Source organism: Acipenser ruthenus, chromosome 28 (assembly GCF_902713425.1).
Source record: "Acipenser ruthenus chromosome 28, fAciRut3.2 maternal haplotype, whole genome shotgun sequence".
Lineage (NCBI taxonomy): Eukaryota > Metazoa > Chordata > Actinopteri > Acipenseriformes > Acipenseridae > Acipenser > Acipenser ruthenus.
In genome coordinates this window covers 8,269,230-8,286,389 of record NC_081216.1, presented here as the reverse complement: position 1 = coordinate 8,286,389, position 17,160 = coordinate 8,269,230, and the positions used below count along the sequence as shown (strand labels likewise).

Sequence of the window (17,160 nt, the reverse complement as noted above, 5' to 3'; positions counted from 1 at the left end):
TCCATGGACGTGTGGTGACGTTGCTCTGCCTAATTTGAGAAATCTGTTTTCGACCAGGTACCAGCTGGGAGTTGTGATTAGGTAGATCATTCGCCGATACAGAGAGAGCGAGGGTGAGAGAGAGGGAGGGAGGGAGGAAGCGAGAGGGAGGGAGGAAGGGAGGAAGGGAGAGGGAGTGGGGTTGAGATGATGAGAAGGAGAGAACCATCTCTCCATCCGCGCTGATTAAGACTCAGCTAGACTTAGCTAGCCACTACACACATATTTCGATGTTCAGTTTACGAAATTAGGCGGTATCGTTTTAAATTACTCCTGTGTGGAAATAAAGTCCTGCGAAAGTGAGTCTTAAAACTCGACGTTGTTCGGGGATGTTATATATTTATTCACATGGGTCTTGGAGGAAGAAATATTGACTTCATTAATTTTAATATTTTACAATAATTCCACAGAAAAGGGGAATTGGATCCTCCTGTTTTTTTTTTTTTTTTTTTTAGAAACCGCTGCCGCTCCGGTTATTAGGCTATGGGACCGTGCTGTATAGTTTGGAATTACAGGACCTGGTTGGATCGCCCTAAATGAAGACTAGCCACGACGCCGGGAGCTGAGCGCTACAACTTGCTGTGATGATGGGGTCCAGTCGCTGGTGCACCGTACTGCTGCTGCTGCTTCTACTAGGGACAGCGTGCCCGGTAAGCGAAGGGGTCTGTGTTCAACATGTTCAGCGACCGTCTATTGGAACCTATTGACTGGTTCACCTGGCCGTTCGTTGTCTGGACTGATTTGGCATTAGACAGTTATTTAGTAGCGGGTATTATGTCACCAAGGAACTTGGTAACCTTGCCCATTGAATTTTGTTTTTTCTGTCTGAACATGGAGTATACTTGTATCCGGTATAAAAATAGAGCTTATTGATAGTCTACAAACAAAACAGCAAAAGTTATTTTGAAATCAGTAGCTATGCCAAATCAGTTTAGATTTTTTAACGGTTATTAAATAAATAAATAAATAAATAATATCACGTTTTGGGTAGATGCTGTTACAGTTTATCAATGTGTTGTATTGGATAGTGTAGTCAAACTTATTGGTAACGGTGTATTTGTTTGAAAGATATTAGTTTAAACTGAAACACATTGGCTAAGTATTGTGTTTATCATAGCGCGTTAGGTAATTATGGTTTGCAAACATAACATTTTAATATAGTAATAAACTAGTATGTTTTGACCTTTAAACTGCATGTCTTGTTCGTATAATTAAAATATAGAAGCCTCTGCAATATCTGCTAGGCCATTTCGAAAATGTTCGTTTGGTGACTAATACATCATCCAACAAAATAATTAAATACAGCTATAATAAAAATTTTAAAAAGACATTGAAGTTTATAGCTATTAGTAATGAATCTGCTCAGGGCTAATGTATTCAGATCCCAGCAGAATCATATTTGACTACCACAGCAAAACAGACAAATTAATCTCGTATTATCGTCATGCCTCTTTCTGTCACATAAACAATAATACATATTGCCACACAAGGAAAGTTAGGATCATCTGGGTGTAATTTTTATAGGGCTCACTTGTGTGTTAAAAATAAAATCGTTATTTTGTTAGGAACAGACCCTTTATTATTGGAATCCAGTTATCCTACAGATAACTCCTTGTAAGCGAAAGTGTTACGGTTTTAGTCCCGAAATAAATAAAATTCAAACTCGTGTTACAGTAAATAAACCGTTAACGGAGACACGGTCATTCTAATCAAAACTGCAGAATATTACACTGTACACTTGATTTCCCAGTTTAACACCAGCACGGTTACTTGCCAGCTCTCCGACAGTCCGCTTCCAGATAGGCACGTAGGCTACCCGGAGAAAACCAATAACTGCCGTGCAAGAAAATACACTGGTGACTAGACAGCCGCTCAATAACACCCGAGAAGGAATATCTAGCCTAGGACAAGAAAACCACTCCGCATGTCTCAGAAACATTTTGAAATACCTAGAAGGATGCTTGAATTTGGTTACATTCTATTGTTATCTGCTTAATAACAGCGAGATCTATTGCACACGGTACGGTGATTATTTATGTATTGATCTATTTATGTGTAAATATGTATTTAAAAATATAAATCTAACACCGCGAAACTGAAACCCAGTTAACCAAGCACGCCTGAACAGATAACTGGAGTTGTCATGGAAACATTATTATTATTATTATTATTATTATTATTATTATTATTATTATTATTATTATTATTAATAATAATAATAATAATAATAATAATAATAATAAAAAATATCGCAACCAATAACTCCAAAGTTGCAAGAACATATGCTTAAAATAATCGGCGTGGTTAAATTTGGCACCTATTATATATTACTTCATTCGTCTTCAGCAGTGTGTTGTTACCCTTTGCAAAATCCGCAAAGCACACAGAGGCAGAAGCTAGTGATCTTGTTACTGATTAAATCGATCGTGTCTGAGGAGTTGAAACGACACAGATCAGCATGAGGTCTGCAAACCATACTTTTAAAAAGTTTACTTTATACAACATCCACTTACCGACAAATCCGCTTACGGAACCCGTCCCAGCTGGACGGGTTTGTAGAAACGGAGTGACCTTATTCATCTGGACAGAAGTATGAAGCAGCCCTTAATGCCAGTAAAAAAAAAAAAACATTCTGGTAGGAACACCCGCCAAAGGCAACTGACAGCAACAACACCGTCGAGGTGTGTTGCATCACTTTCGGCGTTTGTTTACAGAAATATTGACCATTTGTATATAGTACAACAATCAATGTATTCCACTTATTTGAAATGAATGTAAAAATGAATGGAGAGATGGTCTAGGGAGGAAGAAGAAGAAGCTGGGACGTGTGAGGGGAAAGGACTGAGAGGTTAGGGTTAGGGTTATTTTGTGGAGATTTTTGCAGATGGGTAATAATTTATGAAAATGTTTTTGTAAGTAAAAATGAACTACACTCCAAACCTGCAGTGAACTGGAAATCGCCATCTTACCAACCGTGCTGTTTCACCTTACATTAGAACCACTACTGCAGTTATCAAACATGCAAATTAAATAACAGTTTGGACCCCCAAGTCCATCCTCCTGTTTTTCATTTCAAACTTGTTGAGTACTTCTAGGTCTCGATTTTACAACAGCCATTTAAAGCATGATTCGCACAGGACTAAAAAAAAGGTGTCTTCAGAGTTGGTCAAACTTTTGTGCATGATTTGTAAACAAAGAACCTCATTTCGTTACACCTTCTTTTCCAAAGGCTATAATAACCATTTCCAGTGAGCATTAATTAAGTCCCCAGTTATGTTTTGTATTTTCGCCCGTCCCCAATTTGGTTATGCCCAATTGTTGTGTTTTACTGAAATGTAGACTCTCAGGCCAGATCGTACCAATTTGAATATTATATTATGGTTTATTGTGAAGGCTGGTATTGCTTTGAAGCGAATACCCCCGGAAATGCTATATCAATTGTAACGTAACACTGACATGGTCGATTCACACGGGACTAAAAAGATACAGTGCCTCAAAACACAAAACCACCCCCTAGCTACGCCACTGGTGACAACACACTGAAACGAAGCACCTTTCTAAAGTAACCAATGAGAGAAGACTGCTGTGCAGCCTCTATCCATCTGGCTACAAATCGCACTGAGCTGGGCATTTCTGAAACTTTGTGTCTCCTGTCTTTAGACATACAATGTCCCACGGGCTGAGGATGGCAGCTATGACATGTGGTTCTTCATTTTTAAATGTTCCTGGCTTGGTATTGCTTTGTTGGTCTTCCTTTTCTTTACGTTTCTTTAACTTGTTTCCAGTCATTCTCAGTGGTTCTTATTGCAATGGGTTTAGTTTTTGTCTGTGGAAGGTGTTTTGTCTATTGCTCTGCCATTAACATGTATTACGCAGGCTAGATAGGGGCAATGTATTGACAGCGAAGCAAGAGAAAAGGGTCAAATCACTAGAGGACGCTGGCTGATACTTCTATTAGGACACTCTGGCTGAGCTAGCCTAGGTTATATACACACATATACCAGTATACAGCAGACAACTAGAACTGAAAAGCCGCTCGTGAGCGCTAGTGAAAGCATCTTTACATAGAACACAGTGTTCGAGGAATTGAAATAAGGACCCCTCAGAATGATTGGGACAATTATATCACAAAATGAAAGAAATACAGTTGCTTTTTAAAATTTTGAGTGATTTAAAAGATAAATAAATAGCACATTCCCGACCCAGACCTGTCCCCCATTCTACACAGTAGAAGTGCAGCACGTGACCCTCAGTGCCATTCCGAGGCTAACAGCAACACAGAAACAGCAACCTAAAACTTAAAGTCATGGCTCCTAAATCCTGGAGCCACGGATGTTCCCTGCCCATAAAAAGCCCTATATCCTTAATGTAAAGTACCACAGACCCATTGCAACAGGCTCCAAAATGTCATTGAAAGTCAATCTTTCAGATCCTGTTATAGAACTTGACCATAGTCAATTTTCCCAGTTTCCCTGGCAGTTTCCATGTTTACTGTGCTATACCGTGGTTATTCATGGTTTCTAACTATGCCGTATAATAATAACACTTTGCACACAGCTTTTTCATCGGGACGTTGCAATTGGTCACCATCATGTTCCTCTTCAGTAAAAACTGTAAAAAAGCCAGAAAAGCTTGGCTGTGCTGTGCAGCTGGTTGGCATGCTGCTCTGTTCAGGATTCCCCCACAGTCACATCACTGCAACAGTTTTGTTCACCGACCTGGACTTTTGGATTGACATCTCCAGAGCTGCTAAGTCAGTCACTATCTTGTAAGAGACAGACAGTTCCAGCGCAATTCTACAGAGAATAAACTGGAGCACTCAGTCGACACGCTCCTTCCACCTCTGATCTGAACAGCTGGGTACTTTGAGCAGACTGCCAAGCAGGGCTGCCTGATGCCATCAACGCCCTTCGTTAAAGAAAAGCTATCCGTTAAACAAAATCACAGGATCTGAAATACAGAACATCACTGATCGACTCTCCAGTCAGGGTCTGATTACAGTGCTCATTATCCTGTGGTAGATGCTTGAAACACTATAGCAGTGGTTCAGTTGGAAACTATCGCCTAAGGTAAAAAAAAAAAAAAAAGTGTAATTTGAAAAATGTATTTGCACAGTATCCGCAGCAGGAACTGCCTGCCCTGTGTTTTTATTAGGAGTCCAATTCACATCAAAGGTATGCATGAACACCTTAAAGGGATGCCGTCTTCTGAATATTTCATTTCTTGACTGTTTAATTTGCTATTATACAAAGCACACATAATTCGCTCTGTTGCTGTTGCTGCTTACATCATTAGTTACCAGGCTTGTTCAGCCTACTTCACCACAGGCACTGCTTCTGAAAAGACTCCTAAAAGCAGCATATTTTTTAGAAATGACCACTAGGGGCGGGCAGCTGTGATATCTACCCCCTCTGCAACTGTGAGTATTTGGAAAATCACTGCCAGGAATTACAGCTACACACACTTTTTAAACCATCGCAGCTTAAAATTGTATTTTGGGAGTCTTTTCAGAAGCAGAATCAGTTGTTGAAAATGACATTATTTTCCTGGAGGAATAGGATAATTTACACACGTAATAGGATATAAAAGATGTAAGAAATTTAAAATGAACTTAAATATTGAGGTTCTTGTTTTAATAAGTCTAGTTTCTGCCATTACTCCTAATGATTTTTAAGTTACTGGCAGTGCAGTCAGCAACACTTAACTAATATTGAACAGGTAATAATCAGCACTAATGAAAGCATTGAGAACATTGTTTTTAAAAAGGAATTATAAATCACATGCCCATTGGAACCTATTGGCAGCAACTACACTTATAATTTCACTGAGAGTGTAGATCTGCACTCAGAATAACAACAACGTCTAAAAACATTATTATTAAAATACAGACAGACATACATTGTTTTTCATTAGTCTGCTATTTCTCATCACAAAACAAATACAAACATACAAGTTTTAGTCTGTCCACATGCAAGGAAAGCAGGTGCTTCTGGGTAGCTAGCTACGTGAGGCTCCAAATAGGGCACTAGGGTGATTAATCCATTAATTAAGCAATATAACCTGAAGAAGAGGGTTTTACTATCTGGTAAAGCTCGCCTCACGCAGTTAAATGCCTGAGCCAAAGGCAAAGATTTTGGATAGTTTGAATGATAACATTCGAGGTTCTTTACCAGAGATTAGGGACCTCATATTGACTAATCAGGTTAAAGGAAATCTCCAGTCAAATGCATGTTTAATTGAGTGGCGATCAATACCCGATACCTGTTGCGTCTCTGTAAGTTAAATTCACGGTTAAGCCCATGTAAGATCATCTCGGATCAACATTTCTACCTGTTTTACTATTTCAGTTCCTTGTTTTGGACTTTTAGAAAACAGACTTGAGCGTGTTCTGCTTGTTTATGTGGAACAGCAGCAGGTTGTAGCCTTTTTTGTGAAATCAGTTTGCTCGATTTCTGTTCTAGCATCACAGCTAACAGTGGTTTTGGGATGTGACAGATTTTATTCTACGGTTTTAGAGTTACGGTATGTTTGGGATCTATTGTCATAACATGTTCTAGGGAAGGGGGGTGGAACACTTTCCCCAAATTAGATTGCCCAGGTCTGTTCGGTCTCACGAATATGAACGCATTTAGAAACATACTCCTGTGTATTAAAACTGTTTGCATTTCCAATTGTTAACATTCCAACAATGCAATTTGACAGTTCCATTTAAGTAATTCTAACTCTGTTTCTTTGTCTCACACTGTACTGTAATCACAAAGAATCACAGCGCTGAAGAAGGTGCATGCCGCTCTAAATGAAATCCTTGTTTAGGTTAAATGAGACTTGATCCTACAAGGGCTTGCAGCTGAAGATGATATAATATAAATTTCAATTAGTAATCTCCATGTTACCCCTAGAGCCTGTAGTAATGACATGGCAGGGTGTTGCTGGCGGTTGTGTTCTTGTGTACTGCAGATCTGTAGGCACCTGAATGTGCTGACCTCCCAGCAGGTCCTAGTAAAACTAGTTCGAGCAGTGCTACAAAATAGCAGATGAATACTTCAGAATGCAGGTTTCCTTTGGTATTTCACAATGTGATTATTCAAAAATCTGTTTAATTCATGTTTTGGCAATTTTTACAGTATATTGTCTATATCATATATGTATGTCAGCACAAGAAAATACAGTATTACACTTGAGAAGCTTAACGTTATAAATATAAGATTGTTGTCTCTTCTTTACAGTTGGCTCTAGGACAACAGGACAACTCCCGAAGCACCAAAAGCATTGAGAGAACCCCCCCCAAGTCCTTGGGGATTCTAGAGGGACAGGGGGTGTCACCTCTGGGTCGCTGGATGTTACAGACTAGAAGCCGAGTGGCTAATGCCACATCCTTGGAACTTCCCTACCGCTCTCCCATCCCCTTCTCCAAGCAGGAATTCTGGGAGATGCTGGGGAGCGACCTTCGACCCGATTCCATCTCGAGGGTCAAACGACGGCCCATCGTCAAGACTGGCAAGTTCAAGAAGATGTTCGGCTGGGGGGACTTCTACTCTAACATCAAAACGGTGCGCCTCAATCTCCTGATCACGGGCAAGATCGTGGACCACGGGAACGGCACCTTCAGCGTTTACTTCCGGCACAACTCCACTGGCCAGGGCAACATCTCCGTCAGCCTGGTTCCCCCAGTCAAGGCCGTGGAGTTTGATCTGGAGCGGCAGAGTGTGCTCTATCCCAAGGACTCCAAGATCTTCAATTGCCGGGTGGAGTACGAGAAGGTGGACCGCAACAAGAAGACCTCGCTGTGCAACTACGACCCCTCCAAGACCTGCTTCCAGGAGCAGACCCAGAGCCACGTCTCCTGGGTCTGCTCCAAGCCCTTCAAGGTCATCTGCATCTACATCTCCTTCTACAGCACTGACTACCGTCTGGTCCAGAAAGTGTGCCCAGACTACAACTACCACAACGAGATGCCCTACCTACCTTCTGGATAGAGGCAACAGGGCTGGAGGAACTTCCTTTGTGAGAACCTGCAAAGGATCCTCTTGAATATTGTAATTGAGGACTGGGGGGAAAAAAAGTACTAGAAGGACTATGTGTTGTATATATGTGTGCAAGGTAATGTGGTATAACAGGACTGGGAAACCAAGAGACTAAAGCCGAAGGTTGGGGGGGGGGGGGTTGGTTGTGGTCTAGTGATTCTATTTGAAGTTAGCATGGTCATGCTAATTTCAAAAAAAGCAGAGTGATTCAGGGATTGGAGCTGAGGCATTGTGCGAAAGGTAACGTGACCTAGTGTCTAGAGCCGAGGAGCATGTATGCATGTGCCCTAAACTTCAGATTTGCATACATGATCTTTTTATGCAAATATGATGTTTAGGGACAATCAAATACAAATCAAAATGGTTTACTGCTGTGACTGATGTCTTTGTTCACACAATTACTTCAAGCAGCCTGGTGCCTTTTTGGTTCTGAATTTCACAATACTTACTATGTGCTACTAGCTCTGTACTGTATATCTATTAAAACGTGAATACTGTTCAGTATGTATCCCTCTAACTGGATCTCCTTTCAGCATTATTCAGTGTGTGTGAAGCAGTGAAGGTCAGCACACAGCTCATGTAATGGTACCAGAGCTGAAATTCATGGAAAAAACTAGATGTCTGAGAAGTTCAGCTATCATAGAGGTTAGACTAGCTGTGAACACGACCACCAGAAAATCCCAAGTAGAGATCTTAGTTGAGCTGTCTTGTGGTTGCAGTCTCCTCAGTCTGTACTACTTTGCTAGCTTGCATTCAAGCCCAACACCCAAACCATTGTGCCAGCTTAGTCCTCAGCTGGAAGGGCTAGACTGTCTTTTAAGCCTAGCTTGTCTATTGAACTATCGGGGCTGACATTTAAGAAGTGCAAGCAAAGCGTGACAGTCAAGAGAGTCAAATTACAAATCTGAACTGTCTTTAAAACAATGTGATGACATTTCCAGTGCAGTTTCCTGTTGAAGTCAAAAGCATCCTAAAACCACTTCATAAACATCTTAAATATCTCAAGAGATCTAATGACAACCATTCTGGTATTCAAGTGTAGCCAAGGACCAGTCTGTCCCTCAGCAATAATCTGTAGTCCACACCTTGAACCCACTTTTAAGGATCCCCTGATTCACACTACAAAGCATTAAGAGACTAGTATTCACAAGTCTAGTGTGGGTACTGAGGGACAGTGTGGTTTAAATTGCTTGGATTACTGTGATTTTCTCTAAGAGCGTTAATCATGGAAATACAAGGTGCATGGCATAACACTATGTATTGCCAAAACCTTGGGAGTGTGTTGTGAAAACTTCAGGTTTCCCACCTGCTACTTACTGAAGTTCTCACTAAAGGGTGTTCCTAGTTCTTGATAGAGACACATGGCTCAGGATCTCTTCCAGCAGTCTTTTGGGGTTCGAATCATTTTTCAAATTCTTGTTTTTATTACAGCTCATAGTGGACACCTGATCATATGACTTGGCCCCTGTAACAGCTAAGTCTCTTTTCCCTTTGGTATACAGTATGCAAGTCCTCCCAGTATGAACATTCTAGCTGTACACAATACACATGCATGCTTAGAAAATTATGGTGTATTGTTAGTTCCGAATGGTTAAACAGTATGTATAAAGCAATAATTCAATCTGTATTTGCATAACTTCAAATGCAAATTTAGTGCATACACGGAAACCTATGAGGTCAACTCATTAAAAAAGCATCCAGCATCACCGTATTGTGTAATAACGTCGAAAGGCAGTCCCTCATTCACTTCCCTCTCCATTATTCTTTAGGCTTTTCACAAGCTTTTTATTCTTTGACCTTCATGCACGAAATTTGACTTTTCGTGCATGATTTATTTTCACTGTTGCTTTAGTAAAGTATTGTTAGTCTTCTTCTCGAGTCTTTTCACCACGTTTGACAATTTTTCTACATTTGCTTTGGCTCGTTTGTTGTTCTTTGCAAGGTCATTGATTGTCGATTTGCCTTCAAGCAGCAGACACTGCAGCACATGTTGCATAGTCTGAGACTCAGTGCCGCAATCGCAGGTGGCTGAGCAGGTGCTATAGCCCCACTTCCACAATGCTTCCTTCCAGCGTCCGACTCCACTGCGCAGGCGGTTGAGACATCGCCCCCTCTGCCATGATTCATCAGCCCCTGTATATAGTAACATCCAGGGATGGAGCCTAGAGACCCCGGACTGATTATTATATTTCTAACTGTACACCTCAAAAATAAAACCAAGATTCTTACAATCCTCATAATCACAAATACATCAGGTCATCAGGCAAAAAATATATGTGATGAATAGATGATGTTTTTTTTTCGTATTATTTCAGACATTTACAAATGACTTTTTAGTTCTGTTGCTCTCTAAATTGTTATCATTTTCTCTATAGCTACGTTTCACTGGTAACACTTTACATTAAGTGTCTCTAATTACTGTGTATTTACATACTAGTTATGTGTCATTATTATGCAGTTACAATGTACTTACTAGGGCTGCTACGATTAAATCGAAAATTTATTTTTAGATCGATTCCATTCCTCATTATATACATCGATATAAATACTGGATAATCGATTAAATAATTACATTTTTGAACGCGCATAGTTAATAACATTATTTAAGTCAACGAAACTGCACCGAACGCCCCTGCCTTTACATTACTTCTGCAACAGACAAGCAGTGGGCGTGCTCTTCTTTTCCTGCTCGTGTTAACTAGCATCTGATTTTCTGGTCGCATCCTACCAGCGAATCAGTTTTGAAAATGCTTTGCAAGTACGCCCCTCTGTGTATACGCTATAAAAATGAAAGGCGCGCCACCTTGAATCCAGAGCAGGTTGACAGGCTTGTATTTTTGGCGAACAGGCTGTAAATAAATTGTGCAAATTGAAGAAAACTGACTGTATATAGTTTGCACTTCTTTGGAGTTTCAAAATGAACTGGTATATAATGAATATTTAATAATATTCAATAACGCTAAAAGTAAACAGTGCTGTTAAACGCAATTTTGGAGTAAGGATCAGCGCTTGACCTATAGCGAGTCTGCATGTTGTGGTAAGTAAATCAATCTGTTATTATTATGATGATGATGATGATGATGATGATGTTTTAGGCAGGGATTTCTGCATTGTGTTTCACAGATAATGAAGGTTAGGTGGTACAGTATTAACAAGATGCAATGCGTGATGCTGCAGCTGTCACTCAAAAAGTCGTGTCTAGTTTATATAGATTATATTTCAAAGTACTGTAATCTGTTTGGAATAAATATTTTAGTAACACCCAGTAGTATGTTAAAGTTGTAGGGCTTGTAGCGAATATTGTTTTTTTTTTTTGTTTTTTTTTTTTTGTTTTTTTTTTTTTTCTCTCCTGACGCTACCAAGGCGTAATTGCCGCTCGCATTCAATTGTTGTGCACAAGCTTTTACTTAACAGCAGTGATATTAAAATAATAACGTTGCGGGGAGATGAATGGAGCGAAAATGTATGTGGGCAGTACAATCATCGATATTTATTCGAATGATTGTATTTTATGTGCCGAAGTAAACGATTGCTATTTTGAGGCTTAACTGACAGCCCTAGTACTTCCTATGTAAGTCTGTTTGCACCATATATGTAAGTACATAATTGTATCAGAAAAGGGTTAGGGTTCAGTGTAGGGTTAAATATGTACACATTAAGTACATTATAACTATACATAATAACATTGTAATGACGTTTAAGTGCATAACTTGATCTATTAGGCTGATCTAGGCTATGTAACATATATCTATGGCAAACACTGTGAACTTGGGTGAAAGCATCCTAACAATTAAAAATGAAAAAGTAAGTGAGTAATTACAACATAACCCACTCAGAATGATTGCAAAGACCAGGCAGGCAAGGGGACAGGAACAAACAAAGAAGGAAATGATGACACTACTGACACTAAGCATAGAAACATTCTGACAGGTCTCTACTGTTTCTTCACTTTCACACAGGTGAAGCCGTTTACCCTGCCTGTTCACTTCCTCTGTAGCAGGTAATGTGACCCCACCTGAAACTTACACTCAAGTGCAAAGCTGAATGAGGGAAACTATGAATGGTTTATTGTGAATTTATTGTGTTCGAAACAAGATCAGGCTTATAAATTGCTAGCACACCATTTGTCCCACCTACTGGAATTTAATGCAATCGCACAGAATCAAATATTCCCAGCCTATTAAGATGTCCCCATGGTAAACTGTCACTGCATTTAGAAGTAGAAAAGGGGATTCCTAAACTGTGTTCAGGGCTTCCTTATTCCATTCCTGCCCTCCTCTGTGTGCCAGGTTTAAATTGGTGGCATGGGTTAACTTCTGTATCTTTGCTATTCAGGTCTTGATATAGAGCTGGTCCTAGCAAGCTTTAGAAGAATTGTCACTGGCTGTGTTTTTTTTTTGTCTTGGTTCTGTCGATATTCAGATTTATTTTTTAATACAACACTCCAGTGGTCTGAATAGATCATGTGACCTAGAGCACAGGAAGTTGCAGTAACACCCTGAAAAGATGTTCCGCACAACACTAAGGGGGCATGATAATTTGGCTAACGCTGATAACTGATGCTTTTCTTGAAGCAGGTATGAAATGAGTCTACGTTTTAATATTGATTTACTTTACCTGAGAGAATTCAAATAATGGAGCATTTCCTCGTGAAATGTAAACTGGTGTTGGAAACTTGGCACGGCAGTTTGGTTTCCATCAATGATTTTCTTGTCGCAGCAGAAGGATAGCCCTATTCCCTGTAAGGGGTAAGAAGATGGTTTCCAAAGCCTCAGTTATATTGTTTTATAGTTTTCAGAAAGGGACTAATGGAAACTAATGTTAACATTAATTATTTTACTTCTTGGCAACTTTGTCTTATTTTTCTATTATTATTATTATTATTATTATTTATTTCTTAGCAGACACCCTTATCCAGGGCGACTTACAATTGTTACAAGATATCACATTATTTTTACATACAATTACATTATTTTTTTTTACACATTATTTTTACATACAATTACCCATTTATACAGTTGGGTTTTTACTGGAGCAATCTAGGTAAAGTACTTTGCTCAAGGGTACAGCAGCAGTGTCCCCCCCTGGGATTGAACCCACGACCCTCTGGTCAAGAGTCCAGAGCCCTAACCACTATTCCACGCTGCTGCCCCTGAAACGTTTCTTACATAATAAAACTATTTGTGGCTGTCTGGGGATTTTTATTACACATTTACAGAAAACGCTAATAGATGTCACCGGCGTAAATATCTAGCAAACTCACAGGCAGGTTTAGAGACAGACATTCATGTATTGTGGAGCTGAAGCCAGTTATTTGAACCTTGGAGTATTTGAATAAAGGGAGGGCAGCCCTTTTTATGTGTCTTACAATTAGATGTACTGCCTTTAATGTCAGTAAATAAATCAATTCAATCACTGCTGCGTCTGTCTGCATCACTTCTACACATGTTCACCACTGTGTCCACAGCTCTCCATAACATCAAGCACTGGCACCTTGCAAGTAAGTGGCTTCCAATGACATTTCCAGAGTTACTGTTCCCTTATGTTTTTATGATGCTTGCAGTCATTCCGAGTGGTTCTTATTGCATATATATAAGGCTTCTGTTTTTCGGGTTTTATTAATTGTATTTTTCAGTGCTTATTTTTAGCTATTTTTGAGTTTCTGTAAATCAATTTTTTTCTGGGCTTTCGTTTTTGATATACTTTATGAAATTAGTGTTTTCGGTTACTTTCCAAAATGCTTGAGCGTTTTTTGTTTTTTTTTTGTGTGTGTGTGTGTGTCAAAATATTTATAGTAACTTGACAGTACTTGCACACTTAAGTTGTACCTTCTTTCCTTTGCTGTCTTCCACAACAAAATTCCTATGATCACAGACACAGTCTTCTGGGGTTTTTGTGTGTATGCATTTTTGTACATTTCACCACAATTCTGTTTTAAATCCTCCGTGTCTTAACTGTAATACAGCTTTAAATCCCGCTAACAAGCCTACATCCTGATTGTAATCTTGTTTTAAATCTCGCAAGCGAAGTCTCCAGTAGAAATGTAGGAATGTGCTGTCACTCAGTAGTTTGGGGTGGGTTTAAAGTATTCAGAACTAATCAATGATAGATACAAGTCAGGAAAGCGTGACATTGCCCAGCAGCACAGGAAAATGTATTTATTATTTTTGTAGTAGGTTTTATTTTTTTAAATGTGAAAAGGGTAAAGTCACGTGAATAGATTAACCATTTCCACAGTCTTTCCGGTGTTTATTGGCTATCCACCAATTTATTTTTTTTTGTATTGGAGGTGTTTTATCTGTTAAAACCGAAAATTAGAAGCCCTATATATATGTTGGGTTTGTTTTTCATATTACCGGGCAGTGTTGGGTGATGGATGTGTTATGGATTCTGACCCCTGGTGGTGAGATGAGGTTGAAAGCTCTGTAACCACATCTGCGGATGAGTCTGGCTCTTTTGCATGGTGGTTAAGGCGCTCGCTTGTGGTGTGCATGGTCACCAATTCGCACCCTGCCACACTCTGGTTTCATGTGACTGATCTATGACTGGAAAGGGATCGTTCATTCATTCATTCGCAATGATCAAGTGCAGCTGGTTACAGGATCAGTGCACAATGAATGAGAAGCGAGAAATGAGTTCTTGTTAAATTGGATGTAAAGCTCGGGTTATTCAGGATAACAAGCTTGTCAGCAGAACTTTATTTTTTGCATGCGAACAATCGACGATGCTTGATTTCTGTGTGAAACTGTAAGTCGTTGATTATTGTTTTTGTTCACCGAGTTAATTCTGTATAATGTACATATGTTAACTTTTGCCATTTAAGCCGTAAAATTAGACAGTACAAGCCAATAACTAAAAGTATAGTCAACAGTTTGTGCACAGTTTGTGGTTGGATTGTTTTCGTAAAAATAATGCTGTTATTTTATTAATTCTTATTTCAAGCGAACTATACTAGTTGTACCGAGTTTGTACAGTACTGTACACTGTAATCGTTTGATTCAATGCCGTTCTTTGAACCGTTTTCTTAAGAACATTTAACTAAAAAATAAACATAAACATTGTAAATACTGTAATACTGTAAACGTGTGAGTTCTGTTACTTATATGCATGTTAATGCCATGGCTCATGTGCACCCGTGGTTAACTCGACACCATGGATAAGTCAACAATAAATGGCATCCCCATGGGGTGTCGAGTTAACAATATGTGTGTGTGTGTGTGTGTGTGTGTGTGTGTGTATATATATATATATATATATATATATATATATATTGTATGTGTATATAATGTATGCATATGCCTATGTGTTCCGCTACAATCGTGTGTGTGTGTGTGTGTGTGTGTGTGTAAAACAGGGTAGATACACTATGTGTATTTGTAGACATCTAGTGAATACATATTCTGTATGGCTAGCAATGTGAGCTAGTCTGGTCTATTTTACTGATCTAACTTCGGTCGGCCTTTATATAATAATCCTGTTGGTGTCCCATCCCCCCGTCCCCCTGGGGTGCTTTATTAACCCATAACATTACTGCATTAAATAAAAGTACTGAAAACAGGTCCATAGAAAAATAGGTTTTTAAATGAGAGGGCGGTGTGATTCAGATCTTCCACCGTTTCGACCATTAAAAAAAAAAGATCATAGAGCAATTGCAATAAGAACCCCTCAGAATTATTGCAAACAAAATAATAATAATAATAATAATAATAATAATAATAATAATAATAATAATAATGTTATATTTTAACCTACCTTAATGGTGGGCACTAGTCTAAACACTTGTAGCTCTCCATCTTAGCCAATGAAATGATCCCATCAGTGTTACAGTGCCTGTTCTGCACCTCCATTCGCTGTGTGCTGTTGGTCTCACGTGTGCACACAGCTGTATGCTTTTGATCTTGTTACAGAGGTTACACAAAGAACTCTGTTTGCAAGTCTTAAAGGTAGTCTGCTATACTTGCACTTCCTAGGTCATTTTACCTGGAGGGTGAGATTCTCTCCACCCCTTCAATGCCATCTTTCCTGACAGCCAACCAGCTGCTTCCCATAATGACTGACATGCTATGACCCTGATGGTGAAATGACCTAAAAGAAAGTGCAAGTATACCAGACTACCTGGAAGTACCAGAATACCTGAGAGTTTTCTTCAGCCTAGTTTGGTATCAAATATACAATACCGACACAAATTCTGGAACCAACAAATGCTCTTCAAAATGAGTCGGGTTGGAATTTCATTGCCCATTTTTACACACTCATGTAGGGATCAAAAAAGGCTAAACAAATAAGTGGAGCCCAGCTCCAATTGTGGGGATATGTGTATCTACTCAACCAGCCCAGACGACAGGAAGAAGAGACTGATAAACGAGGGTACATTTTGCCCTTGCATCCGTTCTGCCTGGAACAACATTATAACTCGCGCTAAGAAATTGATCGTGTTTAGATACTGTTAGGTAAATGTAGTGTAAGCAGAGTTCACAAAGTTCAGCTTCACACACACTCAGTGAGATAGGATATATAAGACAGACACGCATTAGTGCGAGTGAGACAAGCTGCCTGAATCCTCTCCTGACAACAGACCACCTCCTTACCCGAGCTATCTCCCAGAGAATTAGGTAACTGATCATTATCTCATTTCTGTTTAAAACTAGGTGCCACATTTGTTGTGTCTAACGATCAATGGAATCAATAAATGGAAATGTTCTAACATAGCCATTGGCATTGTGTGCACTCATTTGCTAATATCAAATTAAATTAGTTTTCTTACACTCAGACCCTTTATATACTAAACATCCCCATCCACAGTTTTACTGCTTTTATAACATTTCCGAGTACCATTATACTTCTGAGATGAATAAATTGCTCATTAATTATTATTTTTTTTGTTAAGAGGAGACGATTATACCAGGGTATTTAGTAAGTAAAGGGTCTGGATGAGGAAAACAAGCAACACATAACTTCCCCTTTCAGTCTTTCTTTAGTATTTTCTAACCATTACAACCTGTAAATAGAAAATGTATATGTAGCCTACTGAAAAAAAAAAACTAAATATTTTCTATGATGGTACAAAATGCCCACAGTAGGCTTTTTGCCCCTTGTG

General features: G+C 39.2%; 1 protein-coding gene across 2 annotated transcripts; it reads left to right on the top strand.

Annotated features, from left to right (window-relative positions):
* Positions 1 to 203: 203 nt before the first annotated feature.
* LOC117435158 (neurexophilin-1-like) lies at positions 204 to 15,190 on the top strand. Of its 2 annotated transcripts, XR_009309233.1 has the most exons (3): positions 204 to 689; positions 7,266 to 11,100; positions 12,023 to 15,190. XR_009309233.1 is itself a non-coding variant. In XM_034058155.3 (2 exons), exons 1-2 carry the CDS (start codon positions 624 to 626, stop codon positions 8,013 to 8,015), a joined length of 816 nt encoding a protein of 271 aa, XP_033914046.1. In that variant the 5' UTR covers positions 204 to 623; the 3' UTR covers positions 8,016 to 15,190. The 2 variants fall into 2 exon arrangements, 1 of the variants encoding a protein (XP_033914046.1); XM_034058155.3 differs by having other exon boundaries at positions 7,266 to 15,190.
* The last annotated feature ends 1,970 nt before the right edge of the window (positions 15,191 to 17,160 follow it).

What these genes read in the sequence shown, in the direction of transcription:
- LOC117435158 (XM_034058155.3), top strand. Translation starts at nt 624, where the DNA reads ATGATGGGGTCCAGTCGCTGGTGCACCGTACTGCTGCTGCTGCTTCTA. An exon ending in TACTAGGGACAGCGTGCCCG is followed by an intron (nt 690 to 7,265) that starts GTAAGCGAAGGG and finishes TCTTCTTTACAG; the next exon opens with TTGGCTCTAGGACAACAGGA.